At 53.1% G+C, this 15,592-nt stretch overlaps 4 protein-coding genes across 4 annotated transcripts; 2 read left to right on the top strand and 2 right to left on the bottom strand.

The window, feature by feature from the left end:
• Positions 1-1,242, bottom strand: B0T26DRAFT_200217 (Clr5 domain-containing protein). Its single transcript, XM_060433739.1, has 5 exons — positions 961-1,242; positions 652-887; positions 533-586; positions 305-457; positions 1-253 (listed from the first exon to the last, which is right to left on the bottom strand). Exons 1-4 carry the CDS (start codon positions 1,134-1,136, stop codon positions 429-431), a joined length of 495 nt encoding a protein of 164 aa, XP_060297972.1. The 5' UTR covers positions 1,137-1,242; the 3' UTR covers positions 1-253; positions 305-428.
• Positions 1,243-4,267: 3,025 nt separating this feature from the next.
• B0T26DRAFT_200272 (uncharacterized protein) lies at positions 4,268-5,360 on the top strand. The gene has a single exon (XM_060433740.1). It carries the CDS (start codon positions 4,497-4,499, stop codon positions 5,265-5,267), a length of 771 nt encoding a protein of 256 aa, XP_060297973.1. The 5' UTR covers positions 4,268-4,496; the 3' UTR covers positions 5,268-5,360.
• A 5,479-nt stretch (positions 5,361-10,839) lies between these two features.
• B0T26DRAFT_749510 (uncharacterized protein) lies at positions 10,840-12,184 on the top strand (the record flags this gene model as incomplete). Its single annotated transcript, XM_060445114.1, has 4 exons — positions 10,840-10,845; positions 11,521-11,614; positions 11,716-12,038; positions 12,098-12,184. 4 exons carry the CDS (start codon positions 10,840-10,842, stop codon positions 12,182-12,184), a joined length of 510 nt encoding a protein of 169 aa, XP_060297974.1.
• A 457-nt stretch (positions 12,185-12,641) lies between these two features.
• On the bottom strand, positions 12,642-14,614 carry B0T26DRAFT_643268 (uncharacterized protein; the record flags this gene model as incomplete). The annotated part of the gene is made up of 7 exons (XM_060437518.1): positions 12,642-12,860; positions 12,919-13,278; positions 13,331-13,572; positions 13,631-13,811; positions 13,870-13,928; positions 13,993-14,478; positions 14,536-14,614. The coding sequence occupies 7 exons, from the start codon at positions 14,612-14,614 to the stop codon at positions 12,642-12,644; spliced, it is 1,626 nt and encodes a 541-aa protein (XP_060297975.1).
• Between the last annotated feature and the right edge of the window lie 978 nt (positions 14,615-15,592).

Here is a 15,592-nt window from a genome sequence, read left to right on the forward strand (position 1 = left end):
AACCGAGGGTAAACCATCCAAACTAAGAAGCCAAGTTTAATGAGATTGTAACGCCTATCATGTATGGTTGTATCCGAGACCCAGCGCCCTCAATATGCCCCCGAGTTTATGCTGCCGTGTTTCCTGTTCTTGTCCCGAGTTCGTTCCGTCGTCGCCGCCTTCTAGTCGCATTCCCCCTGGACTCTTGGGAAGAGATTCGAAGAATTGAATATTATACACACACACCATGGAGTCATCGGTTCATGCGGCTCCTCTGTTTGAGACAGTCAGCATTCAAACCACATGAGCATCCAATGCATCTCACAAGCCCTTATCTGCTGGTTTCCGAGTTCCCCTTCCATCACACAGCCCTCGACATTATACCCGGAGCACACAGTCGTGATATTTGTGCAGAAGCCATTTTCAGGCCTGTCGTCGACCGACTTGCTTCAATATGAATATTGAGAGGCTTCGGCGTCTTGGGAAAGGGAATCGCCCAAAAGTTAGCAAGGCACAGGATTCAAGGCACGCCATCTCAGCCGGGACTACTCACATGAATAAGACGGTTCCGGGGATGGTGTGTCATATAGCAAGTCCTCGACAAGTTCTTCTGTTGAAAATGCATGGTCAGCACGCACCCATCTCCCATAGTCAACGGCGTGAACAACCTACCCTGTTCATACATCTGGTCTTCGGGCTTTATCATGCCTTTCTTCAGCGCTCTCTTCTCAAACCGGGTTATGTCCTTTGGGTCCACGGTTCGCCCTCGCAGGATGAAGCGTGTCTGCTTGGGGGGGTTCTCGGCCTCCCTCAGTCGTTTCGTCTTGATCATGGCCATGTACTCGGATGCCTTGATATACTTGGTGTCGAGATTCCATTTTTTGAGTTGGGTCTTGTACTGCTTCTCACTTTGAAAAGGGAGTCAACTTGGCAAGTCGGAACAGAGGGTGAGACTGAGGCCACCGGGGTGGGACGACTCACGTTGCTTTGAAGCGATGGACCACTTGCATCTCCGTCATGACGTCCTTGAGCTTCATCTCGTTGTAGAGATGGGCGATGAGGTCCCGGTACGGCTCCCAGTCCTCTGGCTTAGTGGGCCGGAACATGGGCAGCTCGGAGCGGTGGGAAGGGCGGGCCTGTTGGTAGTAGTCAGACATGACGGCGTTGGGGGGGAGTGGTTCGAGGTGGTGAGCACGCTTGATCTGCAAAGAGGGAGCTCCCGCGGTTGCGTTGGTGCGGAATTATAAGAATAGAAGCCAGTAGTGAGCTCGATGCAACACAAGCATGGGAAGAATACGGGAACATCCCGAACATTTAAAGATTCGCGGCTGATGAAACGCGCCACACCCAACAGCTAGGCTTGGGAAGAAATGCTGCAGCTCTCTGGCCCAGAATCCATCGACATTGGACATTGGATCTCACAGGATCCAACTCAGATGTTGCTGGCATCCGATGTCCAGGGGGGTAGGGGGGTGTGGAACTGGGTTGTGGGTGCCATCAGCAACCCAGCTGGGCCGCTTGGGATACGCATGGGAAGACAAGAAGCTATCAGATTAAGGAGTGGAGGGAAGGCGGGGATTCTTTCGCGCATTAGTGTCACTCTTGCCATCATCCCCTTCCCTCCCTTTCCTTCCCTTCGCTCCCCTCCCCTCCACTCCCCTCCACTCCCTTCCCTCCATCCTATCTAAAAGTAAGTCCCCTGCAGTGCAGTAATGGAGACTGGGACGGACGGGGACGGGGACGGGTTGGCTGCGCGGTGGGACCGACCGTCCAGGCCAGCGGTACCCGTGGCCGCGGGTCGCTGTGACTGCCTGGCCTTTGTCGGCTGATTGGCGTTGCACAAGTGCCATGCGTCGAGAAAGACAGGTGGAAAACCCACCCTAAAGGCGAGGTTGGAGGGGGGAGAGGGAAGGAGGAAAACGCGGCGGATGTGTAAAAAAAACGAAAAAGAAAAAAATAAACCCCCGAGAGCAAGCGGGTCTCGAAATCTCGGTCAGACACTCGCAAAATCTCGGCGCGGGCACCCGTTGGTGCCATGACGGTGGCGTCGGATGCGAGGCGGGCAAAATTGGATGTGGATATCGCAGAGGCAATCTTCCCGGTTCCGGCTGGCTCCCACTTCTACGCCCCTTCAACCTCATCCATCCATGTCGCACACGCGACGGGGTTTTTCTGGGGTTTGCCAGGTCCTCCGAATTCCAACCTGGGCGGCGTGCCTTCCATGTGTGTGGGGTCCGCGACTTGCCCAAGTTCAGTCATCATCACATTGGTGACATTCAACGTGCCCGAGGCGTCAACACTGTCCGCAGCGACTCCCCGAACAGTCCTCCTGCATCAGGCAACCAACACACTGACCTTGCACGAGGCTGCATGAGTGCAACCCTGGGTCCGCGCCGGCAAGAGGCACCTGCATGGGACTTTTCCAATTGGGACATTTTGGAGTGGCACACCACTGTAAGAGGTACCTGGAAGGCGACATACGTTCACTTTCTTAGGTGGGTGGTTCCTGCCCTGGGGACGGGGACCCAACACGGCGGGGTCGTCGTGAAATTTCCCGGCGTGGAAGAACTGAAGAAGCAACCTAAGAGCTAAGAGCACAGACGAACCGTAATCCGTACGTATTCCCGCCGTACGAATCGACGTACGCGTGCGCCTCTCTGAAGTTTCCATTCTGCGGCGTCGCCTTCCATGGCGCCTTCTCTTGCGTCTCGGGGGCGGCGGCGGGAACAGCAGGACAATGGGAGCTGCCAGTTTTGGTTAAAGCCTACCTCTTACCTATTGCTCATCTGAGCCTGCACATAAGGCATATGTAATGTGCAGTACGTAAAAGCACAAACCACCTCCACTACCTGGCGATAAACTGGATTCCATTGCCCGCTAGGTTTATGAGAGCCCAGACCGACAAGAACACTGACGTTATTTCTAGCTGCAATGCATGCTGCATCAGGCATTTGGCTTTGGTGCCGTGTGGTGCGCCGCGTGCCTCCAGGCTGCCGGAATTAGCAACACCTCAGCTTCTCGACTGACTTCTATGTTGGACAATATTGACCGCCCAACGCCGCCAAGTAAGCCGTGGCCCAGGCAGCCAGAATCGCTGGAAATTGCAGCAAACATCATCTCTGCTCCTGCCAGAGAGAGCGCGGAAGCTTTGGCTCGGAAATTGGAGGCATCCAAACCCGGGAGCTGGGCCGGTGGATCCCGACCCTCCTCGTCGGCAGGCAGCTCCGTCGTTGACGGTTGACGCGCTCCCTTGCGCTTCACGCCCCGAACACGACCCGCTGGATGGTGACCTAGGCGGTGCCGCTGTGCGTGCCTCTCGCTTCTCGCTTAATGGGAGACGAGCTTACCCAATTTTGGATGCCTTGCGATTGCGACGAGGCACAGCCGCCACGACAGGACGCCATCTCCGACCAGCGGCGCGCAACGAGCCTGTCACCTGCCGATCCAGCAAAAGAGGCGGCTGCATGCGGAGAGAAATCCCAAGTCGCATTCCGGAATATTACCCACCCCCCATCCCAAGGATGGCGGCCGACCGACTTCCAGAAGACCTAATTACGCACGGACTTCATGCTTTTGACTAGCCTTGAGAGTCTTTCGTGTCACGCCAGCCATTCCATTGCATCCTGCCTGACTGGACGTTTGCGATAATTTCAATGGGCTGAAGACGAATGATGCTCTGAGAATCAGCCACAGCAGGCAACCTCTGCGCTCAATTGGTTTGGACGTATTACTGCACATGTTCCAGAATTATTATTGGTAACACTCAGGACTCGGCGGCACCGTAACGCCAAGCCGGCGCCCGACCCGGCAACCCTTGAATTCTGCCCGAAATTCAGTCGGCGAGCCGTTTTCCAATGCTGCACAAGTTCCTATTTTCCAAATCGCAGCACCTGCGATGCATGCAGATAGATGTGGGAGCAACGGCGTTGGCGGGACGGTTTTCCCGGTGCTGCTGCATGTCTTACGATTCAAACTCGGGCCGAGCTCCACCAGCACTGCACGTCACCAAGTCTATTTCGCCGGACCTGAGAAGTCGACAGCCGTTGACTCCTGAATAGCATCTATTTGCGCGCCTCGCCGTCTTTGCTGCTTGATCACACCGTTGGCCGCACAGTTAGCCCTTGAAAGCTTGTTTCTCACCCATAATAGGAAGCTTGATTTACTTTGTTGTTCCTAGCAACTTCGAATCTCAAATCAACTTCGTCCGAGCAGGAGGTCGCAGACACGCGAGATCTCGATCAGCGGGCTTCAAGGCCATTGTGGGACATGCTGGGAAACAGGCAACCGAGGGCTGTTTGGGCATTGCGGCACCTACCTGCTGCGAGGTCTTTGTGTCAGCGGCAAACACGCCGACAGCATCAGCACCCTTGCGGGTTAATGGCATTAAGGGACGGACAGACGACTAAGACTGATGATGAATATGCAGGAACTTCGTCCACACTTTAAGTGCTTAGCAAATTCTCATTCATGCTCGTTCTAGGTCTTACACCAGCCGCTTTCCATGACACCGACCATGGATGGTTGTCAGCATCAAAGAGCACTTTTGTCGAGATTTTCCCGCTCTCCAGGTCCCTGATTACTCGACAAGATGTTTCTCCCAAGGCATCCACCTCGGTCGTAAACGTCGCATGTTATTGGGTCCGTCTTGGACATGTCGCCCAAAGGAGAAAATGGCAGTTGGGATATCAGATCAGACTCCGCCACATTTCATTTCCGACATTGCTCGCAATGCTTTGAGTCCCAGGCAGCCACTTCTCAATTTCGACATAATTTTCCAATCGGACAACTGTCCCGAAACTCGCACCGGGAACCCGCGCCTGGACCGAGGCCACCCTCCAGAGTCATGCCATGGACGGGCCACGGCACATCCGCACTTGAGCAATCCGCACTTGAGCAGACCTCGCAATCGGGCTCGGGTTGGTTTGCCCCCCCCCCCCCCCCCTCAAAGAAAAGGACCAGGCAGTTCCAATAAGTGCCAGGCAGTTCTGGAAAGGACCAGGCAGTTGCAAATTGGACCGCGCAGCGAGACGACCAAGCAAGAAATAAATTCAATGAGACGGGCAGCCAATCACACGGACGGAATAGGAGGCTTGCTTGTAAATATCTCGGCCCTCGCGTCGTGGAGTCACCACGCCAATGCATGGTCATCCCTCGTTTCTCTGCCGATATGCGTGGTACCATACGCGTCCGTTGACAATTGCCAAGGGAAAATCCCGGCTGCCGGCTTGTGTCACAGGGTCTCGGTATCGAGGCTGGCTGCCCTCAAGCTTTGCATGCCGAGAACATGAGGTATCAATCTAACAACAGGCGACCTAGTTTGTGATTTCGATGTTGAGGAAGCAGGGGCAATATACCAGGGCTCCGAGAGCCCAGTCGATTTTACCAACACAGCTGCCCTTACCCAACACACAAGGATTACGGCAGCCAATAAGCCGCCAAGGGTGCGAGGAGTGCCAAATACGGAAATCAATCTTCATTGATTAGCTAGACTAGGACCTTGGTAAGTAACAAGCCAACGCGCACGCACCAAGCGCAATGGTAGAGAGCAGTTGATAAATGACAAAGTGCATTTGCTCTCCAACGTCATGGCCCGGCAGGCAAAGCGAAGCCGGGGCCTTTTGGCCCCTGGATACTTGGAGATAGTTATGCAAACCCCGGAATTCGTTCAATGTGAATAAGGCGAACAGGAGCTTCCTGAAGCGCAATCCTTCGTGTCATAGCTTTGGGAAGGCTCGGCACTAGCAACTAACGGCGGCACAGCACAGCCGCATGGGTAGCCATACGTCGGTATGGTATGGAATTTGGAACCCGGCCCTTTATCACCATAGTTCATCCGTGCCTCGAGTTTATCGGTTGGGGGACCCGGTTGGCCCCCTCACAAGCGCCTCAGCCGCGCATCCGCACCCCCGTCGTTTGCCCCATCCCATGGGATGCAAAAGTCGTCGATTGGGCCACGCACCCCATCCATGTGATCTTCTGTCAGTTTTCCTCACCTTCTATTTTCTGAGCGCTTAGGCCTCTGCTTCCTTTGGGCCTCTCTGCCCCTGGTCCTTTCATCCTTGCTCCGCTTTTGAATTTATCGGAGACAGCGGCCCAGCCAGACCGTTACCCGCCGCCGACGGGGATTTCCGGCCAAAAAAAGACAAGATTGCTAGGGCCAAAACTCCCCTAGCCTCGCCACAAAAAATGGGGAGGACGCGTCACGTTGTCCAAGGTTTCGGGGCCGATATAAACTTGGCGTCCCACCCTTTGGCCCGCCGCCCCGTCCCCGAGCCAGATGGAAGACCCCCCACCCAGGTCCCATCCCAAAGCCCCTTGTGCTACATAGCGCTGTCAGGGTGGCACACAGGATGACGATGATAATAAGCTTAAAGAAGATAAAAGTCTCGGGTAACACGGCCGGGATTGTCTCGGAGGGAGCTTGTTGGGGCTAATTGATGCGGGCGGGCGCTTGTTTGCGATTTGGCACTTGCCTCTCACAGTCTCACTGCACCCTGGGCCCTGGCCGCGGGCACAAACAAGCTAAGGGCTAAGGGTGTTGTGTGTTGTGAGACTGAAGGTGATTGGTTGGTTGGCTGTATGGACTTTGTGTCCGGGGCTGCAAACCCATGTGCGGTCCTTTCTCGCCTGCAGCTATGGGCCGGCGAAAGATTTGGTGTGATCAACGGCATCCGAACATCCCCAATGAGGGTCTCACATTGAAGGGGCACAAGAAAAGATTGGGGGTGTGCCATGACACTATTTCCTCGACGCGGGTACACGACAGGCACCTCGTGATATCCTTTACCAATATATAACCCATCCTGCCACATACTCCTATCAGAGAATGACGAGACTGGGAACCCGAGTTCATGCAAGGGAGGAAATGGAGACCGGCCAACGCGCCAGGCTGCTGTGTTCGAAATGGGGGAGGCCTGGGAAGAGACGTTGCAGTGCTGGCTTGCATTTCAACACACAGTCACACATCGGTCAACCACGACTCGTTGCTCGCCCAAACAAGACACGACCGCAGCACGAAGCCCGTGGCTGCCAGCGCGATAAAACTTGGGGGGAACACCGCTGGTACATCTCGCAAGCCAGGCCGGCTTCTAGAAACCCGACCGAGAAGAGGCTGTGCTAGTGTAATTGCCTCATGTATGTATGCACAAGCAAGTAGGTACGTACGGCATGTGCGCGCGGAATCAAAAAGTACCGCAAAATTGATTTGTCACAAAAGGGGAAGAAGAAAGGAAAATCTAAAACAAAACGTCACCTTCCTATTTTCCCACCCACCCGTCGCCCGCCGCCCGACGCCACCAGCGTGTCTCGTGCATACCTGGCGGTGTCCAATTGCGACGGGAACTTTTGACGTCAAGGTCACAACCTCCAACGCAAGGGGCGGGCCCAAAAATAAAGAGAGAGTGTGAGAGAGAAGGGAAGCAAAATGTTCAGGGTTCGTTTTGCACGGGCGCGCACCGTATGACGCCTGGTTGAGGCCAATGGGGAGAAACAGCACCTGTTCCCTCGAGGAGACATACTATCTGGTATGATCATGCCCTCGGTATTGAGTTCTGGGGAATTGCCTGCCGCCGCCAACAGCCCCACAGAAAGGAAAAGGAGTGCGCTCCGCGGCTCTCAAGGGCCCTTGAACCAAGCCACTGGAATCATGAAAAAAAAGGAAATGTGATTTGTTAGATTACGCCTAACCAGGGTGGAGACCGCCTTGCAATCCTCCGTTTCACACCCTCGTAGGTAGTCGATCGATCGGGTCGGGTGGTGAAAGACGGCCTCGAGCTGAAAGCAGGGCCACATTGCCCGCAAACGGGACCGAAACGACCTCCGTCCTTGCCGCGGCAACCATGATGTAACTACATCACATCTGTTTTTGCCACTGAGAGAGACCGGACAAAAGGAGGGGGCAGTGTGGAGGATGGGGGAACTTTTGCGGCTCAGTAATAATGAGTCAACGAGTACGCGCGTCTAATTAGTTCCAGATGCCCTGGCACTTGGGGCTACCTACCTGTCTTGGAAACGAAAGATGTCGATGACGGAGGAGAAGAAGCGGGAAGGGAGTTTCCAGAACAACACAGCCAAGGCCGGGCAAGCAAAAAAGTTAGCGAACCAAGGCTTGATGGCCGGTCGAAAAACCGGCGTTAAGATGAAAAGTCCGATTGTCATTTTGTGGCTTTCACCATCCCTGGATCCGCGGGTAGTAAGGCATCCACACCTTTCTTTCTGGTTCCTGAACCAGTTGCTTGCTGGGGCATTGGAACAGGGCCCTGGCAGTTCTTTCACGCACCATTTCTTGATTCAGGTACTTATGAGCCCTGACCTTTATGTTATGAGGAATCAGTGATTTTTCGAGAGGCCTTCAGGTTGCCTAAACCGGTGTATTAAAAGAGAAATAAGCATGCAGGTATCCGGTTGAAGCAGGCAACTAGACACGTAGGAAGCTAGTAGAGCATCCACACGGCCGTGCTCTGTACCACGGCCACCTAATCATTTCTAACGAATCAACATTCAAGTAGCCTCGTCTGAGTTCTAGACACTATATTCGAAAAACAAAGCCCTACAAATAATACTGTAGTCAACGGTCAACCTCAAGACCCTCCCTCCTAATTAGAGAGCGGACAGCCGAAGGAATAGCACAGAGGATCAGGCAAATGGAAAGATTCGCCCTCCACAGTTCATAGTTGCCAGGCTTCGACTCTCACAGTACCGAGTAGCTTGCCAGGTGTCGGCTCACGTCTACAGAGGATTATTAATCCCCCATATAAGTCCTAAAGACCACTGACTTCTTACAATGTAGGAGATACCTAGCTTTTCAACCAGGCAGCTGGCGTGTCAAGCTTAACTGATTTCAGAACGCGGCGTTCTGAACCCCGCACGAGGGAAGGCGACTGTTACTTCTTGATTCAGCCTCGGTAGTTAAACTAGCCAAGGATCCGCCTAGGCTTTTCGCCTCACAGTGTGGTGATATTTGTGATTGATCACAAAAGAGAAACGCCTAACCCCGAGTAGAAAGAAGAGGAAGAAGAAAAAGAGACAACCAAAGAACAAATCGAGTGGGAAGGACCACATGCCCCCCGCAAGTGCTCCAAGCCACACCCATGGTCACCCACTCACTCCTACTTTTGGCCGCGGCTTAGATACATACCTAGGTAGGGGCCTCGGCAGGTCGGTAGCTGAGAAAATCAAGGAACAACAGGACTGTGAATTAATTACCACGCCGTTCCCGCGGGATTTGACGCTACCTACCCTACCAACCTAGATCTAACCCGGTAGGTAGATACACGAGACCAGGATCGTCAGACAGCCAACCAATTAGCATCCCCAATTTTATTAACATTCTCTTGCTTATTTCAGAGGATTCGCAGATTCGCACCTATTTAGGCACCTACATAGGTAGTCTACCCGTAAAGGAATTCTATTAGCGTCCGATGGTGGTTAATTAAAATTGAAGTCGTTTTAGCCTCGGCTCACTTTCTGCTTGCTGCGGCTTAGCCTACGCTTATTATTTGTATTGTAGGTCGTTGACTTTACGCGACTGTTTAGGAATACGAATGTCGGGCTTTACTCTTTAATAATATAAAAGAAGGCTACATAAGTAAGACTTTGTTCTCATCTACCCGGATAATAGTAAAATGTCACGCGCATTCACAGGGCAACGGAAATGAAGCATTTGATGCAGGGAGGTAAGGCTTGAATTGTCTGAAAAGGTCTAATCTTTTGTTTCTTTTGGCAGGGCCAAAAGTCTCTTTTTTATAGTTATGAATAGTGGCAAAAGCTGGTGGCAAAGAATCACATAGCAGCTTCTAGATCTTTCTTGCTCACTAATCCCAATATTGTGACATAAAAGGAAATCTCCGTGTATCTTGACTTCTTGATGTAATTAGGTGTGAGCATAGAAGGTATGATCTCGGTAAGATTATCGTGCTCATCGTAGGCTTTTTTCCCCATGACAATTCGGCTCGGTCCCTGGACCTTTCGGACTCGCTCATGATCTGGCGCTGCTAAATCCCGCAGAGAGAGGTAGACTCCGCTTACAAACCGTGCCGGGAAGTATTCCTGGTCAGGGCCGCTCAGCATGGGTTTCCCCCTGAAACCGGCACACTGGAAGCGTCGGCCCCTGCTCAGTGTTCTTTTCAAGCTCGACTAGCTCGCAGTACTAGTCGGTATTAAGTCGCTGGACCTGATCCGCGGCCACCGTCGCAGCCTGGCTCCAACACACTATCGGACGCAGCTTCTCTCTTCCTCGACGTCGAGTGGCATAGAAGGTCATTGAGGTGATTGGCGCTGTTTTTCAAGACTCGAAGAGCGAAGTTGAGCCAAATAAATTATAGTAATTAGATGCTCTCGCGTTCTAGAGGCGCCCCAACTTTATCTATCTCCAGCTTGGCCAAACGACGGCAAAGCTTTGATTTCACCAAAACCGTCAGCTCAGGAGCTACTTATCTTGAAGGCACAATCTACTAGCAGCTGAGCAAGAAGGATATAGACAAGAAATCTATACAAATCCCGCCTAAGGCTGCTTCCAAGGGTTAGTCAGAGGTAACGCTGGACGGCAGCGCGAAGGGCGAACTAGAAAGGGAGGCGCCTCCGGGGAAGTTCGGCTTTGTAGTCTGGTTTTATAAGTGAATTGCACCTCCGGGTTGGTGTTGATGGTAAGCCCAGGACGTCCCGCACATTCCCACGGTTGAGCTGAATGAATTCAATTACTGATCACTTACCAGATGCCCTATTACCTACATTGAGAGACAGATAAAAACCGCAAGGCATTCTGGCGCACCATCAGAACAGAAAACTCAAAGCACCTCATACGGGCCAAGGAGTGGGCGGAGCATGACCCGGACGGCCGATACGAATCCGGCAACCCGCATAATGCCGGTGCCAGTCGCCTAAGCCTTATGTCACAATATTGGGATTAGTGAGCAAGAAAGATCTAGAAGCTGCTATGTGATTCTTCGCCACCAGCTTTTGCCACTATTCATAACTATAAAAAAGAGACTTTTGGCCCTGCCAAAGGAAACAAGAGATTAGACCTTTTCAGACAATTCAAGCCTTACCTCCCTGCATCAAATGCTTCATTTCCGTTGCCCTGTGAATGCGCGTGACACCTTAAGCCCGGGGCGCCGGACGAAAGCGACGGCTGGACGCGTTTCAAAAGGAATCATACGGCCGGGTAAGGCGGTTACAGGCCTGTTTAGACGAGCTCCAAGCGATCCAAACAACGGCAACGGGAACGTCTCAGGCGGTCAGCCCCCACACACTTTTGACGAATTGGGTCTAACCTCCTTTAACAACTGACTTAAGCACCACAGATTGATAGCCTCGTAGCCTTCAAGAAGCAGCAGATCTCAGTGCTCCAGACCTAGCAGTCGGTCCAGCAAGGAAAAGAGGCCGTGAAGCAGGGGAAAGCCCTTCCCATTTTCGCCTTTTTCACCGTTCTAATTGTAAGCGGATTTTCCCATACTACTACCACCTATATTTACTAATTAATTATCAACGACCACCTAATTACTGACACAAACTGTCTGCCCTGATTGTTTGCGACCTTTCAAGTTACCCCTCAGCTTCACGACGAGCATCTTCGGGATAAAGGCGCGGAATTCTGAAGACGGGCTCTGGACGGTCGCCGAGGAGCTCAGGATCATCAGTAGCTGTGCTCGTTTTCTTCGCACATCCAACGAAACCATAACCAAGTTTCGCAAAACAACATGGAAAGCCTCTCTTGTGACTGACACACCCCTTAATTAGTCCCTGTCTCCATGGTGGTCATGATTGCAACTCTCCAACTCACCTGCTTCGACTTCGTACGAGAGCTGTTCGTTTCCGCTCTCGACTATGTCTTCACTTGGATTGTCGTAAGAACTGGCTTTTACCAGCCGTGGCTGGCTAATTCTCACATGTTTAACACCGAAACTATCAAGGCCTGGCGCAAAGAGCCCGAGCCAGTCAGTCTACCGGTCAATTGCAAGGCGGTTGCGGGCGCCTTGCGCGTCCGCCATGGACGCCACGGACCTCAGAGATCTGAGAGCTGCTACGCACGAAGGGGGCTACCCATGCTGCGCGCCATCTGGGTGTCTGCCCAGATGGCAGGAGCTGACAGAGTTGGGCAACTGCTGATATGAAGAACGAGCTGAAAAGCGCCTGGCGCCGGAGGCGGGCGATGGAGGAGCAGGAGCGGAGACGGAGAGAAGAGGAGCCAACGAAACCAGAGGTGTAGGGAGTCTCTCTCATATTACCTCGGATTGGTATAACTAGCGGCTACCAACATTCGGAAAAAGGAAGCTAAACGAGATTAATTAGCTCGAGCGCAAACAAATGTCACCCAATTTTCTAATACGGATCCGAATAAGCACATGTAATTTCACGGCGACAATCAAGGTAAACTTTTTTGTAAGAGAACTCCAATCTAATTAACAAGACTACTTCTCCGACTAACTGAAAACGCAGTGCTGATTGCCTGCCCACCTGTAGTTGCATAGCAACGGTGAGCCTTCCAACTTAACCCCCGTAGTCATACCTCCCGAAAAAGCCAACCACATTCATTCCTTAGTTGGCGGCAAGGCGCCGCAACGCCATCTGATCGTGAATAGTCATGTCGTATTATACACTTTGACAGTCTTCCTGGCCTGGTAACCTGAAATAATGTCCTGGTCGGCGAAGAGGGAAATCCGGATTTAGAGTTCTTTGTGCACCTTCTGCTTCTGGGCCTGCTTCTGGGCGGCACCAGCTCCGATGCTAAGCTGCTCCATGATCCAGTTCCAGCCCGACTTCACGTTCTCTCCGAGGACAGCAAAGACAGTCTGGGTGGGTGTCGAAGTGCCGTACTTGAAGTATGTCCACTGCCGGCGTGCGAGGGCACGAAGCTCATTGAGGGTCGATCCTTGGGGTACAGGCTACAGGCCCATATGTTAGCATATCTGGGTGAGTTGATCTGCGCGAGCGGCAACTTACAATTCCATAGCTGTCCAGATAAGACTTGAGCTCGCTCTCGCTCCACGAGTCGAAAGTGCTAGCCTTGACATTGTCGGTGGCCTGTGATAGATAGCTGGTTACTGAGGCATAAGACGAACCACCAGCCGACGACGCCGAGGCATAAGCTGACTGGGCAGCCTCAACAAGCTCCTCGCGGGTGGCACCGGCCTTCTCGCTAGCCTTCTCGGCGGCAGCATTGCCGCTGGACGCCAGGTATGACTTCAAGTTGTCGTACGTAAAGTCGTCGTAGGTCCAGGCGCTCCAGCCCGATGCTGCCTTGTGAGAATGCTTGCGCACCAGAGCACGGAGCTCGTCAACCTTTGAGGCTTGGGGTACAGGCTGCCAAGAAGTTAGAAAGGAGACTGTAAATGTCGGACCAGAGGAAACGTACAATCCCACGAGCATCCAAGTACGCCTTCAATCGTGTCTCGGACCAGGCGTTGATAGCCTTGTTAAACGCATCTTGAGCCGTTTGAACTGCGGCATCAGTAGCCTTGGCGGCATTGGATCCGATGTTCGAGGTCGCGGCACCAAAAGCCGAGGCGGCAGAAGCAGTGACGGTATCACCGAGAATCTCGGCGCGATGCTTGCGAACCAAAGCGCGGAGCTGGTTGAGCTTGGTGCCTTGGGGGACTGTATTTTGTCTTGTCAGTAAATTTTATGGACTCAACCGAGGATGAATGATGCATACCGCCAATTCCGTTCTTGTCGCAGAACTCCTTGAGTTGAGATTCACCCCAGGTATCGATAAGCTTGTCAGTCAAAGTAGCATACGCCTTATGAGCGGTTTCGGAACTGCTGGCAACTTGTTCCTGGAGAGTGAGGTAGGCGAGGCGCGAGTTACGACGGACCGCTGCGATCAGTTTATCACGCTGTTGGCGTGTTAGTGTCGCCGCAAAGCGTTGTTATGAGCGGATTGCAATGGCTTACTGAGGTCGGCTGGGGCGCAGGGTATCCGTGGGAATCGAGCCATTCCTTGAGATCCGACTCTGCGGGTATGTCAGTACAAAAAACGACAAAATGACAGGGTAATGAACATGAAGAAGCGCCTACCTGACCAAGTTTCGTAGAGCCAGTCGCCGGGATACGCGGCAGTCTCGCCAGCCTTCTGAGCTACTGTCTCGTAAGCACCACGTGCTTTCGCGAGGAGGGTGTCACGCTTGCGGGGCTGGGGGACTGGGATGCCGTGGTGGTCGCAGAATGCCTTGAGTTGGCTGTCGGTCCACGTGTCCAAGATCCAGTCCTTGACGTTGGACCAGGCGCTCTGGGCCTTGTCCTCAGACTCGTACCAATAGTTCTGGACCTGGGCGACCAGAGAATCCTTGTTCGCCTCGGCCGCCTGCTTCGTCTCGATGCCCTTTTGCTTCAGGTACTCGTTGAGCTTGGCCGCGTCCCAAGTCTTGTACGGCGTGACGGCGTACGTGTCCCAGTTCTTCTCGACCAGCTTCTCGAGATCCTTGCGGTCGGAAGGAGTCGGGTACGGCACGTCGTGGTCCGAGAGCCATCGCTCGAGCTCCGTCTCGTGCCACTTATTGTATGCTGCCGTGTGAGTTTTAGCACAGGGTCTGGGATCGCTGTTGACGACAAAAAGCTTACCTGCATTGGAGAACCAAGAGCTGCCGATGGCAGCATCGGCCACAAGGGCCAAGGGGAGGAGGGCTTTCAGGATCCTCATCTCGTGTGTCGCAGAAGCAGCGGGGCTCTCTAGTTTGGTGATTTCCTGTGTTGAATTGTCGCGCGAATGCGGTCGTGTGCAGGTCTGTTTGGGGTATCAAAGGGTGCAAGTTTGTTTGTTGGGGAGAAGAGCGGAAAAGCGAGGTGGGAAAGAGCTGTTGATAGGTAGGGTAATGGACGGTAGGGACGAATTTGGGCGGCTCAAGCTCAGTAGAGGTGCAGTGATGCGGCGTGTTCGACAAAGAGTAGCACCTGGCTGCAAATCAAGGACGTCATGCTTGCCTGTTTTGGCCTAACATCTGTTTACCTACTGGTGGCTCCAGATGGTCCTATGCCAGCTGCCGGTGCCCGCTTTCCAGGCAGACATCGGACACAATCTTGCAATTCCTTTGCACAACGCACTACCCCTTGAAATCTCCAGCTGGCAGTCACGACGGATAGTACAATATGCGGGCAAGCACATGCTTCATGTGCGCCGCCGGGGTGGAGGAAAGCCTCCTTAACTTGTACCTTGTGACGTAATGCCGGCATCCACAGGGCCAAGCCAGGCGGGAGCGACAGCGACCAGCGACGGTTCTAGATCATTCCTAGTTCAGCCATTGGCCTCCAAACCCCTCATTGGAAGAGCACCGCCTCTCGTTTGGTAGGGCCATGCATCATCCTTTGCAAATCTTTTTGTTTGGATCGCATCATGAGGTGGAGGGTTTCGCACGACGCGGGGATGACGTCACTGGACAGGGGTAGCTCGGACCCACTGGAAACTGTCACCGCAGCCCACCAGCCAATCGTGTTTGGCAGATCTGGGGAAGGGAAAAATGCCAATCCCACGAACGAACCGAACTGATGGCGATATAAACCTAGATGATTGATTTGATGCTGATTTTGGCATCTAGGATGTTGAAACAAAGATATATGCACCAGCTGGATCCATTAACGACATGAGCGTGGGGGTTGTGACGATTCGGTACCTTAAGGAGCA

The sequence above is a fragment of the Lasiosphaeria miniovina genome (genome assembly GCF_030549165.1).
Source record: "Lasiosphaeria miniovina strain SMH2392-1A chromosome Unknown B0T26scaffold_3, whole genome shotgun sequence".
Classification (NCBI taxonomy): domain Eukaryota; kingdom Fungi; phylum Ascomycota; class Sordariomycetes; order Sordariales; family Lasiosphaeriaceae; genus Lasiosphaeria; species Lasiosphaeria miniovina.